Here is a 17710-nt window from a genome sequence, read left to right as displayed (position 1 = left end):
GGAAGGGGTGACACATGCGTCTGGTCTACCAGTAGAGGACGGCGGGAAGTGCGTTGGGCGCATGCGTCCTGTGGTGGCTTAGAAAAAGGAGCTGCTGGCGGGCCGAGCTGAAGACATGGAGCAGGGCTACGGAGGTTAGTGTGGGTAACTCAGTGCGGGGTGGGACCGGCAGGTGGTGCCCGGGCGGCAGGGCCACCATCACGCAGAGGGCTGCGGGCCGGGGACTACACCCGAGCGCGGTTACCGCAGTCCGGCCCTGCGGCGAGGCGGCAGGGGCGCGCGCGCGCAGCTTATTGGATCTCGGCCCCGTCGCTCCCGGGGCGCTGCGTGCGGATTGGCCGACAGGGCCTGAGGAAGTTGGCAGATTTCGGCGTGCCGACGCTGCGGCGGGCTTCGGGGGGCGCCTCAGGCGGTTGGGGCAGTTTCAGTTCCTTAACCCTGGCGGGGTTGGCCGGGCCCTGCGGATCCTCGCCGCTAGCAGGCTTGCTGTCCCTTTTGGAAGACGCCACAAAATGGCGGCGCCGGGGGGCGGAGCTATGGCGCGAGTTTGTGGGGCGCGGGGTCTTCGGCCGGGAGCCGAGGTGGAACCGCTGCCTCTTTCCGGGCCGTCGGGCCTGTCCGGGGACCTGCGGGGCTTGGCTGGGGTCTCCGCGCGGCACACGTGATCTGGGGCGCCGGTCCCGGAAGCCGTATGGGCGGCGCAGGTTTGGACCCCGCCAGGCCCGCGGTGCAGAGCAGCGGGGCCTAGTGCGGCCTCTGCAGTGGTTAGCCTCACTGGGCGCCTACCGCGGACCTAGCTCGTGCAGATCGGGGACGACACATTTAAGGGTCAGATGCGGGGTATCTTGGTCAAAGCTTGGAAACCCGATGAGCTTTGGGGTCGTGACAGATTGGGGGCTTTCCTTAAGGCAGTCCTTTGTGGTGGCCTGGAAACGCCAGAGGGGCTGTGTGAGAGGGAACGTGCCCTTACTCACTTGGGTTTTAGGGCCTGCGGCAGGACGGACCTTCTTGGGCGATCTGCTCTCAGTCTTTGGAATCTGAGCCTCCTGGGAGGCCTTTGCTCTATGCTGGAAGCCGCGTTTGCCCGCAGGGAACAGTTGGAATATGCAGGGTTGGGCTTGACCCGGCGCAGATCCCTATTCAGGTGTATGAGGTTCGAGAAGTAAGCGATCTGATCATGGCTGCCGCAGCGAAGGCGCATGTTTTGAAAGGTGGCAGCATTAGCAGGAGGCCAGCAGCAGGAATTGCAGAGAAGCAGAGAGGTCCTGAGGTGCATGGTGTGCTTGTGGCTCTACCTGGTACTCCTGTCTTTTCTGCAGTGTGACTGGATCTCACTCTTCTTTACCTGCCTCCCTACCAGAGTTTTCAGCTAGTAGTAATTCTGCTTTATGCATGCCCTTAGCTTGGAGAGGTCTCACACACACACACACACACACACACACACACACACACACACACACACACACACACACACACACACACACACACACACACACACACACACACACACACACACACACACACACCCATCTTCCTGCTTACTTAAAACCTTTTCAGACTCGGTTTAGATGCAGAGGCCTCCCTGAATCCTTCTGTAGCTTTTCCATCTAGAGTTATTTCCTAAGATTTGTTGAGGCTTAAGAGTTACTGTTTGGCCATAGGAGGCACCTCGATCTGGGTCCAGGTCCTTGTTCTCCTCAGCTCCATGTTCTTGGGCAAGTGACTTATCCTCTGGAGTCTCTGTGTACGACAGAGTAAGTAGTACCTATCTCAAGGGTCATTGTGAGGTTATGTGAATACCACATGCTCCTTAGTTAGACCAGTGCCCCACAGTTGGTCAGTTGCTGTTAGAATCACTGCTTTTCTGCTGCACAGATGTGGAAAGCTGTGTGACATGGGGAGGTCGTAACCTTCAACAGGGTGACTTTGGATCAAGTCCCCTAACCTCTGAGCCTTAGCTCCCACAACATCTCTGAATGTCATTCTCTGAATGTCACAACTAATGTGTGCTGAGTGCCCGTCGTGTGTTGCATACAGTAGGCACTCAGTGGTTTGGGTTGTCCTGGTAGGAGAGAAAGGATGTATTTGAGAGAGAGGAGGCTTTGTAAAGGTGAAGTCGTTTGACAGGTATGAATGGTTGCCCGTGCCCAGCTCTGTGCCAGGCTCCAGGGACACAGATGAAGCAGGGCTAGACAGATGCTATCATGGGAATGTCTGGAGGGGCAGAGGGAGCCACCACAGAGAGGAGTGCAGTCTGATGCCTTAGGGCCAGGCTGAAGCCCTGGGACTTCAAGGCCCAGCAGAGCATTGGACGGTTCAGAGTCACACAGAAGCGAGGCCTAGAGAGGCACAGCTGTTGTCTCCAGATTTTCGAAGTTTGTTCTCAGTTGTGGGATACTTATGGCTGCTTGGGGTGGGGGCGGGGGACTGTGTCCTAATGATGAGCTAGCTGGTGGCTGGTTCTGTGTCTTCCTCAGCTGCGGGTTGAGGCTTAGGTCAAGGTCCCTCCTCAGGCAATGGACAGAACTGTCCCGGAAGCCCATCCACCTCCTCTTTTTTCTGCTTTGACCTCAGGCAGGTGGAGTGTGATAATGCAAAACCCAGCTGTGGGATGACATTTAAGGAAACATTGTTGTGGTTGTGCTGCCTTCTTGTAAGGCTGGCACTGAACTCCTTCAAGGAGATTCTTTTATGTTCCTCAGAGCATCTCAGAAGCACTTGTTCTCTGGTATGACACATATGACCCTAACTCACAGATCTGTTCACAGGCTATGGGGCATGGAGTGCTGGACCTACCAACACCCAGGGTAAGTGGGATGGACCTGCTTTTCAGGGAGGCATGGGCTACCCACCCCCCAGCACCAGCATGACATAGCTGGGACCAAGAAACCTTTTTTGTAAAGGGCCAGATAGTAAATTTGGGGGCGCTTTGCAGGCTACATGGTCTCTGTAGAGCAAAAGCCACCATAGACAGTTTATAAACAAGTAGGTAGGCCAGTGCGCCGATAATATTTACTTAAAGACACTGGAATTTGCATATCGTATGATCTTCATGTGTTGCGGAATAGTCTTTCTTTTAACAACTTTTGTTGTTTTATTCTAAGTAAATAAATAAAGGTTTTTATAATTAATAGACTTTATTTTTTAGTAGCTTTAGTTTATAGGATTGAGCAGATAGTGCATAGAATTCCATACACTCCCCCTACCTTCACCCCAGTACAGTTCCCTTATATGTTACAATTTATAAACCAATGTTGATGTATTGTTATTAACTATAGCCTAGAGTTTATATTAACGTTAACTCTGTTAAACAGTTCTATGAGTTTTGACAAATGTGTAAATGATGTGTCTTTTGTCAAAATTCGTATGTTATGAAGTATTCTTTTGATTATGTTTTTTTTTCTTTCCTGACCATTTAAAAACATAAAACCCATTCTTAGCTTGCAGGCCCTACAAAAACTGGGCTATGGACTAGATTTGGCCCGTTTGCTGACCCTGCTTGTGAGTCTATATCATGGTGCTAAGTGTGTCTGAAGTACCAGAATGTGCTTTTTGGTGGGCGAGGTTTTCTTCTTTTTGCCAGCATCTGTTCCAGGGGATGGGATGAGGGTTTACTTTGTTTTCTGAGCCTGGAGCTTGGCTCTAGCACCACTAGGAGCAGGATGACTTTTCTGCCCATCACTGAGTTTCCCAGGAGGAGGTCTGTGTTATTCAGGCACATGACGACCCCTTGCTCAGTTGAGTTAGGGACATGATTTTCCACCAGTGCACTCTCCATGCTGTTGGCAGTGCCTTAGTTCTGGCTCCTGGTGAGAACTGGCACTTTAGAAGGGCTCTCTACCTAGGGACCTGGCCTGGGCGGCCTCTTGGCTGGTGGCCCACGCTGGACAAGCTTCCTGGAAAAAGGCTGCTGTGTCCTTTCTGTTGCCCTAATGGAGGAGATCAGGCTTGCTTAGGAGAGAAGCCCTGACTGTGCTCCGCTGAGTGCTCTGTAGGAAACGAGTTTTACAGCTAGTGGATTGCAGCCTTTCCTGGCCGTAATGGGCAGCCAAGGGTGCCTCCTGGAGCACTGACATAGCCACCCTCAACCCTGGCCTGTGCATAGTGGATGAGGCGATAACTGCCCGGCTGTGGTGGGGGGAGGGGATGTGTCTCAGATGCCTTTGTTTTGCAAACAAAACTCGTATGTTTTTGTTTCTTCTAAGGTGCATATGGAACTGGTGTGGCCAGTTGGCAAGGTAGGCCCTTCTGGGGGTCCATGGGTGGGTGAGTGGGCCTCCGATCAGCTACCTAGAGAGGCTGGGGTGCAAGGATCCCCAACTTCACTCCTAGACGTGCTCACAGCTGTTGTGAAGGCTCAACAGACTGGACCTGAGGTGTTGAGGAGGGCTGGGGGGCAGGCCTCCAGGGGAACTTGCTGGATATGGGGGGTGGGGAGAGTTGTGGTTGTATTCTGGGAGCAGCAGCTCTTTGGTGGGTCCGTCAGTAGTCCCAACTGCTGGCTCCTGGGCTCTCGCTTTGAATGAGAAGCAAGTCTTAGGATCTGGTATAGAAAACCCATTGCTCAGAGTTGAGGCCGTGCCCCTGCCCTCCTCCTGCTGCCTCTTGGCAGTGTTGGGGTAATGCCAGAAGCACCTGGACCCATGACCCTTTTCCTTCTCCGTGGGCAGTGGGTGCTCCTCCCCAGACTTGTCCACCATGGGCTGGCCTTGTGGCTGCTGAGATCTGATTTAGTTTTTCTTCCCTCTGTCAGGTTATGAAAACTACAATTATTATGGTGCCCAGAACACCAGCGTCACCACAGGAGCAACCTACAGCTACGGCCCAGCCTCATGGGAGGCCACCAAGGCCAGTGATGGCCTGGCACCTGGGGGCCCTGCCATGCATATGGCTTCTTATGGCCCAGAGCCGTGCACCGACAATTCCGACTCCCTCATTGCCAAGATCAACCAGCGTTTGGACATGATGTCCAAGGAAGGAGGCAGGGGCGGGAGCAGCGGCAGTGGGGAGGGCATGCAGGACCGGGAGAGGTGATTATAGACCTGAGCCCTTCCCGGGGGATCCCGCATGCCCAGCTTTGTGTAGACGGGAGTGGGCACCTGCTCTTCCAGGGAGGGCTCTTCTCCAGCTCCCTCCTGAGTGTAGGATAGATAAATTGAGCCATTGTTGGGGCCGAGGCATGTAATAGGACTTGCTGGTTTCTTGAGTGGTGGGGCTTAGGGCATGACTGTTAGCTAAACTATGCCAGACTCCTTATTTCTGTTTCAGGCGCCTAGCAGACTCTCCCCATTCCTGTGGCCAGGGCTTCAGGCCCCTTTTCAACAGTGTTTGAAAGGGATTTTGGTCTGTTTTATTTCCTGAGCATTTAGGAGAGATGCGTGGTGGTTTGGCTTTGCTGTTCTGAATATAGGGAAGTCAGCTTTGCAGGAGGCGTTGAGGTGCCCGGACAGTGTGGTGATGGGTTGTGCTTTCTTTGCAGCTCCTTCCGCTTCCAGTCGTTCGAGTCCTATGATTCCAGGCCTTGCCTGCCCGAGCACAATCCTTACCGCCCCAGCTACAGCTACGACTATGACTTTGACCTGGGGCCCGACCGCAATGGTGGCTTTGGTGGTCAGTACAGTGACTGCCGGGACCCAGCCCGTGAGCGGGGCTCCCTCGATGACTTCATGCGGGGCCGAGGCCAGGGCCGCTTCCAGGACCGCAGCAACCCCGGCACCTTTATGCGCAGCGACCCCTTCATGCCACCTGCAGCCTCTTCTGAGCCTCTTTCTGCTCCATGGACGGAAATGAACTATGTGGGTGGGCGGGGCCTGGGAGGCCCCTCCGCCAGCAGGCCTCCACCTTCCCTCTTCTCCCAGTCCATGGCCCCTGACTTTGGCGTGATGGGCATGCAGGGGGCAGGTGGTTATGACAGCTCTATGCCCTACGGATGTGGCCGGTCACAGACCCGGATGAGAGATCGGGTATGCCCTTGCCAAGTTCTCATCTGCCTTATTTGCTTTTCCTTTTAAATAGCTTTGTCTGTAAGATTCACTCATATTTTAAAATGCACTTCAACTTTTAGTAAAAACGTACAGAATTGTGCATCCTTCACCACCACATAATTTTAGAGCGTTTCCGTCATCCCAGAAAGAAACCTCTGTTATTAGCAGTCATTCCCTGTTCTCTCCCCCAGCCCCTGGCAGCCACTAATGTACTTTTCTGTCTCTGTAGATTTGTTTTTTCTGGGCGTTCCATATGAATGCAGTCATATAATACTTGGCCTTTTGTGTCTGGGTTCTTTCACTCAGCATAAAATTTTTGTGTTTTGGTTGGGGTGGGGGCGTCCAACCATGTTGTATTTCTTTGCTTTCTGAAAAGACCTTTTCTGTCCTTGTTCTCTGATCTTACAACCTCTTTGTTCTTCATTTCTCTGGGGTATGTTAACCGTCCGAGTAAGCAATGCATTGGAATATGCTTTTGTCTGTAGCCTAGGCGGAGAGAGTTTGATCGCTGCGGCCCAGATAGCTTGGGCAGGAAACGGAAGCAGTTGCAGATTTACGATGAGCCAGACACCAAACAAGCCCGGGCTGACAGTGAAGGAGATTTTTCTGAAAACGGTATGCCCTGGGGCCAGTAGGCCCAGCTGTGTATGAGTCAGTTGCATGCTTGGTGTTCTGCCTGCTTGTCTGGACAGGGGACACACAGGAACTCAAGGGCTGTGTGTGTCACCTGCACTCTCAAAATCCCCACTGTAGTCAGGACAAGCGCAGTCACTCTGGACAGTGAGTTTGGGAGGTGAAAACAGGGAGTGGGCCAGCTGCCGAGGTGCTGACTTTACCTATTCCTTTGTGTTTGGTAGATGATGGAGCTGGTGACTTCCGGTCAGGAGATGAAGAATTCAGGGGTGTAAGTTCGCCTTTACTCATCAACCTCCAGTGTCTCTAGTGTGGGATTTTTTCCTTACTTTAGTGTCTTCCTTACAAAGAGGCAGAAACAGTTGCTGTGGTAGATTCAACTCTACCTCTTGAGTAGATTTTTTTTTTTTTTTTTTTGCGGCGCGGGCCTCTCACTGTGTGGCCTCTCCCGTTGCGGAGCACAGGCTCCGGACGTGCAGGCTCAGCGGCCATGGCTCACGGGCCCAGCCGCTCCGCGGCATGTGGGATCTTCCCGGACCGGGGCACGAACCCGTGTCCCCTGCATCGGCAGGCGGACTCTCAACCACTGCGCCACCAGGGAAGCCCTCATGAGTAGATTTAATAATCAGATTTGCAGCTAGGTTTCTAAGAGTTTTCCACTTGCAACAATCCTTCTTTTCTTGAAGACCTTCCCAGCCCTCTCCCCAGCCATACCTGTGTCCTCGCAGTGATGTGCCTAGCTATACACGTGGTAACTGCAGTGGCTGTGTAGGCTGAGGCTTTCAAACAAGCGCCGAAGACTCATTTGCTGCCAGCTCTGTGCTGGTGCTGAGCTGCATCCTTGTCATTCAACTCTCAAAACCAGTCATGGGAGATGGGTGTTGAAGGCTGGCTCTTAGCCAGGACCATGCACAAGCACCTGGGGAGCAAGCCTTCGCCACCTCCTGCAAATTCTGATCCAGGTCTGGGGTAGGGCCTGGAAATCTGGGTGTATGAAGGCTTCATCCAGGTGCTTCTGATGGTCAGACGAGTTTGGGGAAGGGGAGGAAGGGGCAGGATACAGTGAATTTTCAACTTTTCTGAGGGTCTTGCTTGCTCCATGTCTAGGTTGCTTAGATCTTGAGTCTGAAAATCTCTGCATATCTGCTGATTGCTAATTTAATCTTTAGCTTAATGTCTAAGGAATGGCCTCAGTTTCAGTTTTCAGTTAGATGAGTTGTTTTTATCTATACCTGGCTTGTTATAACATAAACAAGTAGCTGGGAAACTTCATAAAGCCCATTTTCATTAAAGAGTGCAGGAACTAGCTTCCTACAAATCGAGGTTGCTTAACACAGTTGATGGATGGGCTCTTGGTCTTCCCATGTGCAGAACCGTTCACTTGCCAGAGGTAGTTCTCTAGCTTTAGGAAGAACTAAAAGCTGGACTGTGTCTTTAATAAAAAAGCAAGTTAGTCATCATCACAGAATCTCAGAAGGCAACCAGGACTAGTGAGAGGACACTCAGGCTCCATCCCATGGCCGTGGAACTTGTCCTGACACATTTTGGGGGTGTTCCTGGTGGCACAGCGACCACCAGGTGGTGGCAGGGTGCTGGGCTGGTCGTGGAGAGTTCTAGAAATTCCACCTCACGGTCTGACTTTGTGCCTTTTTAGGAGGACGAATTCTTCGAATCCGGGAGGCAGAGAGGTAGGCATCACCCAGCATCCCTTTGAGCTTTCCTGTGTCTGCCCAGCTACCTTGCACTCACTGCCTAATGCCCAGGCGGGCTGGGTTTCTGAGCGAGCCCAGGGCCTGGGTGGAGGGGCTTGTGGCTCAGGGAAGAAGAGGGGCCCTGCCTGCAAGGTGGGCCTTAGCCATGCCAGTCACCCCGAGGCTTTGCCTTGGAGTTTGGAGCAACACTTGCTGGAGACAGGTCTGTTTGCCTCGCTCAGTGCAGGCTGCAGAGGCAGGGGGAAACTCATCTCTGGGTGTCTGCAATAGCTCACAGTGGTAGGGAAGGGAGGGTCTCAGAAATGCAAGAGAGAAAAGAAAAGGCGCCCTCCAGCTTGTCTTCTCTGCTCCCCCCTTGGCCAGTGCAGGTCCCTGTACTGTTCTCTCCTGGGCTTCATTCTGTCCACAGTTCCCTTGCTTGCCAGGCCAGGGCCATGCTCTCAGCCTCTGTGGTGGGGACACTGGCACGGCATGGGGCAGAGTTCAGACACCTGCCTGGGTGGGGAGCTCGGGAAGGGGGGGGACAGTCGGGACACTCAGGCCCAGATCCTCCAGAGGCAGTCACTGCTCAGCAGATCTCACCAGTTCGAGCGAGGGAAACCTAAGAGACCGAAATAAGCAGCAAGAACAGAGCAGTGTTAAGCCCTTCAGGGGGATGTGGAGAAGCAGCCACTTGTTTCTTTTCCTGTTCCCATGGGTCTGTCCATAGCTGGTTTCCCCTAAGAATCACAGGCTGCCTCCTGTGTGACTCTGCTCCCGTAAATTCTGAAGGCCCCTGGCTTAGATGCTCCTTCTCTCATATGTTCAGGTTTAGCCAACCCTCTGAGGTCCTCCTGCCCTGTTTATTGAGGCAGTTAACATTTATAGCATGGGACCACAGAGAGCATTTTGCAGCTCATGCAGCGGGGTAAATGCTAAAGCAAAGGTGACGTGTTTATTGCGCGCAGGTCCTGCTACCTACCCGGGATGACTTTGCTATTAAACAGCAGTAATAGTTTCAGGCAGTGACCTCTTGCCAAATATCCCACACGCCCTTTTGAGAGGCTTCTGAGCAGCGCACGCCGGTCGCCATCTTCGTGGGACAGTCTCGTGACTGGCATCAGGGGTAGGGGTTACAGTTCAGATGCTTATCCAACCTTTTTTCAGTGTCTGGCCCTGGCCCTGAGCCGCGGTGACCTGGCCTGGCCTCGCCTCATGCTGGGACTCTGGGCTGCACAGCTCTCAGAGGAGCTCCCACACTGGCCCCACGGGATGGACGGAGGACCAGTTGGTCTCTTCCCATTTTTATTTCTGGGATTGCTTCCCACATATTCTTGGGAAAGCCCTAGATTGACGGTTTTTGTGAGTGGAAGATAGAGTTTGGGCCACCAGGGATTGTCAGACCTGCTAAGGCCCTAGTTCAGAGGAGGCCAATGGGACAGTTGTCATGGTCCACCTAGAGGTGGGACGGAGGGCAGCAGAGTGGCTTGCTTTATTTTCTGAGGCCTTCCAGCTGCTGCCTCTTTATCTGGGAAGAATTGCTTCTCTCTCTCCTTAAGTAACATTGGGAGAAGACCCAATTGTAGGGTGCTGGATTAGAAAAGCAAGATAGGGAAGGACACAGAGTGGGCCATGGTGTGAGTGGGATGGGCGGGCCATGTCCCTGGCCCATGCCAGCCTTATCAGACCATGGGGGGAGTGAGGTGACTCCCTTGGGAACTACTGAGGGTTCTCATCAAAGGCCACCCCTGTTGGGAGCCTTTGACAGCCCTTTGGTACCTCAGGGTGTCCTGCCCCCGCCATGTGTGGAGGCCGTGGCAGGGCATGGGGTGTGGTGGCCGAACTGTGGCCCCCATTCAAGGCCCTGGTGCTCAGCTCATCTGCAGGCTCCTCAGAGTGTCTCGAAGGAACTTTTCTGTTGCAGGAGAGAAGGACGATGAGGATGATGAAGTGAAGAAGAGGAGGGAGAAGCAAAGGAGGAGAGACAGGATGAGAGACCGAGCAGCTGACAGGTGAGGAGGCAGGCGAGGTGGGAGGTGAGCACTGTCAAGACTCCCCTGAGCTCATCTGTCATCACTCCACATGCAGGGGGGGGCCTGGTTTGATCTTCTGACTCCAGGTGTATGTCAGAAAATCCAAGTCAGGTCGATGGGAGACAAAACTTGGGAAACACACTGAATCTTATTCTTGCTGGTGGGTCTGTGTGGCCTCACATTCCCAGCTGGCGGCTCTCTTGATTGCCCTCCTGCAGGGCTGTGAGGAGTTCCCTTGCCCCCTGGCTTGTGTCTGTCATCCCAGACAGGTGAAGTTCATTCAGCATAGCTGCCAAGAAGGTGCTTTGGGTCCCTCGTCCACATAAATCCAAACCACCTGTGGAGTTTGATGTGACGATTATATATGTATAGTTGCTACCTTCAAGGTTTTGTCTCTAAATAGAAAAAAATGCAAAAGTGCAAACCCCAAAGGGCTGTGTGCTGTGACCACACCATGCGCCTCTCCCCGTAAACCACAGGTGGCCACGTGAGTGCGTGGTTGATGAGGCCCATGACCACAGGTGGTTATGTCTCTATGCACAGGTTCTCTTGATGACTTGGAAGGGAACCCTTGCCCTTGAGGCTTAAATGGGGGTAGTGGTTTCCCTGTGCAAAGAAATGCTTAGCGAAAGAGCTAACAGTAGAGGCTGGAAAGCCAGGAACTGAAAAGTAGGAGTTCCAAGTGTTACACAGAATTCATTGAAATCCTTGTTTTTAAACAGATGAATAAAATGACAGGTATATTAGATCTGTTTTCATGCCACATGGGAACTGAGATGACTTTTTTAAAGGAATCTTTAACATACCTAGTGACTGAAGATCCTCAAAGAAACTTGGAGAAATTGTCATGGGGGAGGTAAAGTTGCAGCAGTGGAAGTAGGAACCCTGTATTTCCTTGGTAGCTTACCGAGAGTCCTGCACATAGGGCCTGGGAGATTTCCCCCTTCACTCCTCTTTCGGGGGTATCTGCAAAGGCAAGAGTGTCTTGTGGCACTTGTCCAGAGATCAGAAGGCAGGTGTTGGGGGCCAGCAGATCTCTAAGTTGGCAGGGGAGGACTCCTGAGTGCCCCAGGGCCTGTGCTATTACACCCCAAATGGAGCAGAACTGAGGGAAGCAGCACCCCACTGTGGGGGTTTGGGGGTCTGTAGCGTGCTCTCCCCTTGCCGTACAGCATGCATGCATTTGGTGAGATTTTGAAAGCGCACAAGAAGCCTCAGTTTTCCTTCATAGAACTTGATTGTGATGTCTTTACGTTGAGTCCCATTGGAGAATTGATCTTAGGATATGTGAGTTTTGAATTGTGTGAGGTCTTTGGGAGTTCCTTTGTTGTATTAAATTGGGGTTGCCTTGTATCTTCTGAGTGGCTGCAGAAGGAGACATCTGAGAAGCTATGAAGTTAGGTACTAGGCCCCCAGAGCAGTGGGCTGGAGACTTAGGGAGCTCACAGTTCTGAAAAGTCTCCACCTTTGGCTGTTCTCTTGTGAGCCTTTGGACCAAAAAGAGTGGTAAGGTAGTAAAGTGCTACGTGAATCATTTTCCTGAAATACTTGCAAGGTTGTACTCTCATTCTTAAGGTGGGGAAACTTGGGGTAACTGCTACTCTGACACCCTGTGACAAGTCAGAAGACTTAATTCAGAAATTGCTTTCCCATTTCCATTTCAGTTCTAAGCAGAGATGAGTTGGTTATCTGTGCATCACCGCTTTTCTTTTTGTCTTCCTTCTCCAGGATTCAGTTTGCCTGTTCCGTGTGCAAGTTTCGTAGCTTTGAAGATGAAGAAATCCAGAAGCATCTGCAAAGCAAATTTCACAAAGAGACTCTGCGGTTTATAAGTACCAAATTGCCTGACAAGACGGTGGAGTTCCTCCAGGTAAATCACGCTTGGCCTCCCATCACGGCATTTCCCAGATCCTGCAAGTGTCAGATCCCTCACAGAGAAGGGAAGGGAAATAAGAGGCCTAAACTTGGTCAAGATTTCGTTTTCCAGAATAGCAGTGTACAAGTCCCGAAGTCAGAGGGACAACTGAGAGCTCCCGTCATTGTAGTTCCCACTAATTCTGCCCATGGAGCTGCTCTGATAGCTGTCTTCCCTTCCTTGGAGCAGCTGAGATAAGGCTGTCACTGCCCCCCATGGGCTTGGCAGTCACCCTTGGGGGGCTGCCTCTGGTGCAGTTGGAAAATATCCACATGTGTCACCCTCTCCTCATTTCCTTTGGTGCCATCTCACAACCTCTCTAGGAATACATTGTAAACAGGAATAAGAAAATTGAGAAGCGGCGTCAGGAACTGATGGAGAAGGAAACCACAAAACCAAAACCAGATCCTTTCAAAGGTGAGTTGTGATCCTGGGGTGTGTGCTATTCCAAATCACAGAGCCCAGCTCGGGGTGGTTGAGCATGTGACGTGAAGACAAGTGGGAAGGGCGCTTAGCAGGGGAAAGAAGCCTTCAAGTGTGGCCTAATGTAGATGACACCTCTACTGGCAGCTTATTGGAGTGACATTAAGCACTCTGATGTTTTTTTCTCCTTTGAAGAGAAAGGACCAGAAGAATGAGAAAAGTTAAGTATAAAGTTGCCAGGTGTAGAGGCCATTTGTCTGTCTCCATACTCTTTCTGGAGGGCAGGTGATGCCCGTCTTAGATTCTGTCCTAACTGTCCTAACTTAGAGAGGGGCTACAGGGAGAAAACGTGGGCCTTGATGGGGAGTAAGTGGGAAGAAAGCATCACTTGCATGCTGTCCCAGATCCCACAAGACTTGGGTTTTGTCAACAGGGATTGGCCAGGAGCACTTCTTCAAGAAAATAGAGGCTGCTCACTGCCTGGCTTGTGACATGCTGATCCCTGCGCAGCCCCAGCTCCTCCAGCGGCACCTGCACTCTGTCGACCACAATCACAACCGCCGGGTGAGTGCCCCCCTGATGCTGGGTGGGGCAGGCAGTCCTGGCTGCTAGTGGGAGGGGTTCCGAACTTTCTGTCTCTTATGGGGAAGCTAACATCTTTAGGGGCTTTTGCCATATACCGTCAAGTCCATCATTTCATTAGGTGGTTATAAAATGCACCCCAGTTTCTATTAAAACGTGAGAAAAATGTGTTGCTTGAGATTGACTAAATCCAGTAGCTGCAGTTCTCCTGGGTTGAGAATGTTCTTTGTAAACCACACGGGTAAATTCCCCAGTTGCTGAAAAACTGGATTTCTTATAAGCTGAGGCTGAGGGCCACTCAGAGCAGAATGGCCTAGGGGACCCAGGACTAAGGACTGGTTTGATCCTTACTAGCTGATGGGGCCTGAGGCTAAATGTTTAGCTCAAGGCGTTGGCAATTTTTTTTTTTTTTTAAAGGGTCAAATTGTAAATATTTTCAGCTTTGAAGGCCATCAGGTCTCTGCCTAAAGCCTGCCTAACGCCTCAAGTCCGCTGCTGATGGGCAAAAGCAGCCAAAGGCCATAAGTAAAGGAATGGGTGTACCCACGTTTGGTCTGCGGGCTGTAGCTCGCCAAGCCCTGGTTGAGCATCTCTGTCTATCGTTGGTTTACCCTGACTACCAAATTGGAGCTACCTGTCCACCCGTCTCCTGGTATTATTAAAGATCAGCCAAAAACCCCTGTACAAATATGGGATTATCATATGAATGTGTCAAGCTCTAGAACAGTCAAATGGTTGCAGCATTCAGACTTTTGCTCTAGAATTTACTTGTAAAGTCAATAAAACTCAAAAAACTGAAGAAAAAGCTTGCCCTTTTCCCCTACTGAGTCCACATAGCTTCTGATCTGTAAATGTTCTTATTTCATCCTTGCTTGTGCACATAGTATACATCAGTCGTGTGCCTGTGCTTTTCTCTTTTGAGATTATCAGACTTTTCTAACACTATTTCACAATCTCAGTTCCGGTGCCTCTCCAGTGCCTTCTTTCTTTCATTATTGGAGCCTAGCATTTGGGGACTTACCATAGTGAAGAAAGATGTTAGTTGTCTCTCTGCATAGGACTAATCTCAGAGCAGCTGAGCGTAACCAGGCTGATTTGTTCTCATGCTTCTCTATGCACGCCATTTTTAAAAGCCCATGTTTGATTCCCTTTGTAGTTGGCTGCTGAACAGTTCAAGAAAACAAGTCTCCATGTGGCTAAGAGTGTTTTGAACAACAGACATATTGTGAAGATGCTGGAAAAATACCTCAAGGTTTGTGCTCAGGAGTCCAGTAGATGGGAAGAGCTTTTGAGATGGAGGATGAACTAACTCTGTGGGTTTGGAATTATATCCAGAGTGCAGTGTTTGGCATTTCTGAGTCTTTTGAAGAATTGAGAGATGTTGGAATGTATCGGGCTTGGGATTCCACAACTGCGCATTTCCTGAGACTCACTGCTTGCCTGGGAATTCTGGAGTTTGGTCCTACTTGATTAATCTGTGTGATGGTGCTGACTCTCACCATGAGAAACCCTGACTATCCATAAAATACCAAGCAAAACGCTGGTGAGATGCTTCAAAACAAAGCAGCAAACCAAAGTAAATGATAATGGTCCAGGTAGAAGCTAAAAAGGTTTTGCGGGCAGAGACAACCAACAATGAGATGGGGAACGAGGGGGAGGGAAGAGCCAGTGGTGCCATACTACGGAGTAGCAGGAGCAGAGTAAGAAAAAAATCCCAAAGAGGGCACCCTAGCGAGGAGGCTGCTTGGAAGAGTCTCTGGTTCCTCCCTGGGAAACATATTTTGCTAAGTGCTCAGCCCCATGACTTCAGCGTTCAGGGCTGGGAGTTAAGATTCAGCATAACCTGACTAGGATGTGTTTGCCCTCCTCTCAGTTATTAACTGCTTCAGTGTTTGACAGTTCATTTCAACCATAAAGGGATAGAATCTAAATAACCGGTTTAAGAACCGTAACTGATCAGTGTTCACTTTGTGGCTTAAACAGACTTAAAGTTCCTGGAGTCAGCTGTAGACTCAAGCTTCTAAATAAGTGTCTTTGTTTTTGTTTTGGGTCCCACCTTGCGGCTTGCGGGATCTCAGTTCCCCAACCAGGGATTGAACCCTGGGCCATGGCAGTGAAAGCCCAGAATCCTAACCACTAGGCCATCGGGGGAACTCTCTAAACAGCGTATTTTAAACCACATTTTCTAATCTGCTAGTGATAATGTTTAGTTTACTTTTTCTAAACTAGACATAGTTTTAGCATATGCTCATGAGAAATTCAGCTTCTGAGAGAGGTACACTTGGATTGAATCCTGACTGATGTTTAATGGCTGTGTGACCTGGCAAGTTAACGATCTTTAAGTCTCATATCCTTCTCTGTAAAACGGGGATAACCTTCATGCCTGGGCTGAGTGCTTAATCGAAACTTAAGAAAGAGCCTTAACTTCCTCTTAAAATGAGGCTTTTTTTTTTTTCTTTAATTGGGTTAAGAAAGCCTAGGTCTTTTAAACGTTTCCTCACCATTACATGCTTGAATAATAAGTGCAAAATAGTACTGGTGAAGCTTTTCTGAGATGTCTTTTCTGAGTCTGTGGGCTCTGAGCAGCTGTAGGATTGACTCACCTGGTGTGATTTAAAAGGTTTCTCTTGACTCTGCCCATTATAAAAAGATAAACTCCCAGCAACCTGAGCCTCAGTCTCTCATTTGGACAGTTCTTTAGACTGCACTAACCTGTGTTTCCTCTTCTTGGCCAGGGTGAAGATCCTTTCACCAGTGAAGCCGTTGATCCAGAAATAGAAGGAGATGACAATTTAGGAGGTGAGGATAAGGAAGAGACGCCGGAGGAGGTAGCTGCCGAGGTCTTAGCTGAGGTGATTACGGCAGCAGTGAGGGCAGTAGATGGGGAAGGAGCACCTACCCCGAAAAGTAGTGAAATGCTGGCGCAAGAGGAAGGCCCTATGGACACAGCTGAGACCACTAGTGGTCCCCACCCTGGAGAGCAGCTGGAAGCGGAGGCACCCTGTGGAATGGCACCTGAGAAGGGCAACACTGAAGCAGAGGCTGGAGGTGAAGCTGCTGAGGCTGGAGGTGAAGCTGCTGAGGCTGGAGGTGAAGTTGCTAAGGCTGGAGGTGAAGTGGAAGCCCTGGCAGCAGAGTCGGAAGGCACCTTGACAGTCACTGCTCCTGTCCAAGCTGCTGCAGAAGCCGAAGTGGAACAAACTGATGCAGAGTCCAAAGATACTATTCCCACAGAATGATCCTCCTTTCCCTGTTTCAGGGGATGTGTTATATAATGCATTGTTCTTTCTTCTTTGGTTTATAAGCAGTACTAGGGTATATGATGCTGGAATACTATTTTGGTGAAGAGACCCAGCCATTTCCTTCAGAAAAGTGTACCTCACAGGCTTGTCTTAAGAGTTGCGTGGCTTTCTGCCTTGGTTTGAAGGCTGCAGAAGCTGTACATTCCCACAAGTGGCTGTGACATCTCTCTTTACACTGTAGTTGGAATAATAAAAGTTGGATAAGTAGATTTTGGTGACACTTTGCTTGTTAAATACAGCCAGTGGCTGAATGCACCACCACAACCACCAACACCCCTGCCGCCCCCCGCCCCCCCCCCGCCCTGTATTATTTTTTGGTCTGGGAGCAGTTCAGTACTAGGATATATCTTGCTTTATAAAGGATTTTTTTTTTAAGTTTCATGAATTTGCTTTGGCTTCAGTTTTTGATCTCTGCTTTTGTGGTACACTGTATGGTATATGGTTCTCCTTCACAAGATGTAGCAGAATCTTGTTAACATGCGATGTTGATCCTGTCACATCACTGAACTCTCAAAGGCCTGATGAATCTGACACACCTGCACCATTAGAAGCATACCTACTTACCCCTCAAGAATGGGAACACTATGCCCAGGGCATTGTTTCCCAATCTTTAGTCCTTGGTAAATCACCTTTACAATGTTTTACCTCATTTGTGTTCCACCTCTGCATTACTTCAGGGTTTTTTCGGTTTTGTTTTTCTTTAAGTTGAGTTACTTCTACTTAAATATATTTAAAAAGAAAATTTGATGTCTCATGAATGGAAAACCAGTATAAATTGCCATACATAGATACTATCCGTGGAAAATGAATAAACATTTTATTTTAGATAAATACTGTTGCTTTGGAAGTTTCTGAATCTGTAAGAAAGAAAAGCCAGCATGTGTTAAAGGGTAGTAAGCAACAGTGATACTTTCATATAATCAAAAGAATTGAAAGATACCTCGCTTTTGAAATGATACCGCTGGGTCTGTTTTCCTATAAACCTTTGAACTGTCACATTTGGGGAAGCATTGGCCAGTGGGAACTTGTTAGGAAAGAGGTAGCAGAATACTTGATGAGCATCTGTTGTGTACCAGGTGCTAATTCATGATAAAAATTAGATATGGGCACTGCTCTCAAGGAGCCTTATTGGAGATGTGAGATGAAT

At 50.1% G+C, this 17710-nt stretch overlaps 1 protein-coding gene across 4 annotated transcripts; it reads left to right on the top strand.

Moving 5' to 3' along the window:
- The first annotated feature begins 25 nt into the window (after positions 1-25).
- AKAP8 (A-kinase anchoring protein 8) lies at positions 26-17394 on the top strand. Of its 4 annotated transcripts, none has more exons than XM_019951186.3 (14): positions 26-134; positions 2769-2807; positions 4206-4238; positions 4754-5030; positions 5480-5963; positions 6470-6599; positions 6842-6888; positions 8272-8305; positions 10233-10320; positions 12070-12211; positions 12580-12673; positions 13113-13243; positions 14418-14513; positions 15997-17394. In XM_019951186.3, exons 1-14 carry the CDS (start codon positions 116-118, stop codon positions 16498-16500), a joined length of 2118 nt encoding a protein of 705 aa, XP_019806745.1. In that variant the 5' UTR covers positions 26-115; the 3' UTR covers positions 16501-17394. The 4 variants fall into 4 exon arrangements, with proteins under 4 accessions (XP_019806745.1, XP_073659082.1, XP_019806746.1 ...); XM_073802981.1 differs by having other exon boundaries at positions 30-134; positions 4754-4848; XM_019951187.3 differs by lacking the exon at positions 2769-2807 and having other exon boundaries at positions 33-134.
- The last annotated feature ends 316 nt before the right edge of the window (positions 17395-17710 follow it).

This window comes from Tursiops truncatus, chromosome 3 (assembly GCF_011762595.2).
Source record: "Tursiops truncatus isolate mTurTru1 chromosome 3, mTurTru1.mat.Y, whole genome shotgun sequence".
In the NCBI taxonomy this organism is placed as follows: Eukaryota; Metazoa; Chordata; class Mammalia; order Artiodactyla; family Delphinidae; genus Tursiops; species Tursiops truncatus.
This window is presented reverse-complemented; position numbering and strand designations above follow the sequence as displayed.

What these genes read in the sequence shown, in the direction of transcription:
- AKAP8 (XM_019951186.3), top strand. An exon ending in GGCATGCAGGACCGGGAGAG is followed by an intron (nt 5,031 to 5,479) that starts GTGATTATAGAC and finishes CTTTCTTTGCAG; the next exon opens with CTCCTTCCGCTTCCAGTCGT. An exon ending in AAAACCAGATCCTTTCAAAG is followed by an intron (nt 12,674 to 13,112) that starts GTGAGTTGTGAT and finishes TTTTGTCAACAG; the next exon opens with GGATTGGCCAGGAGCACTTC.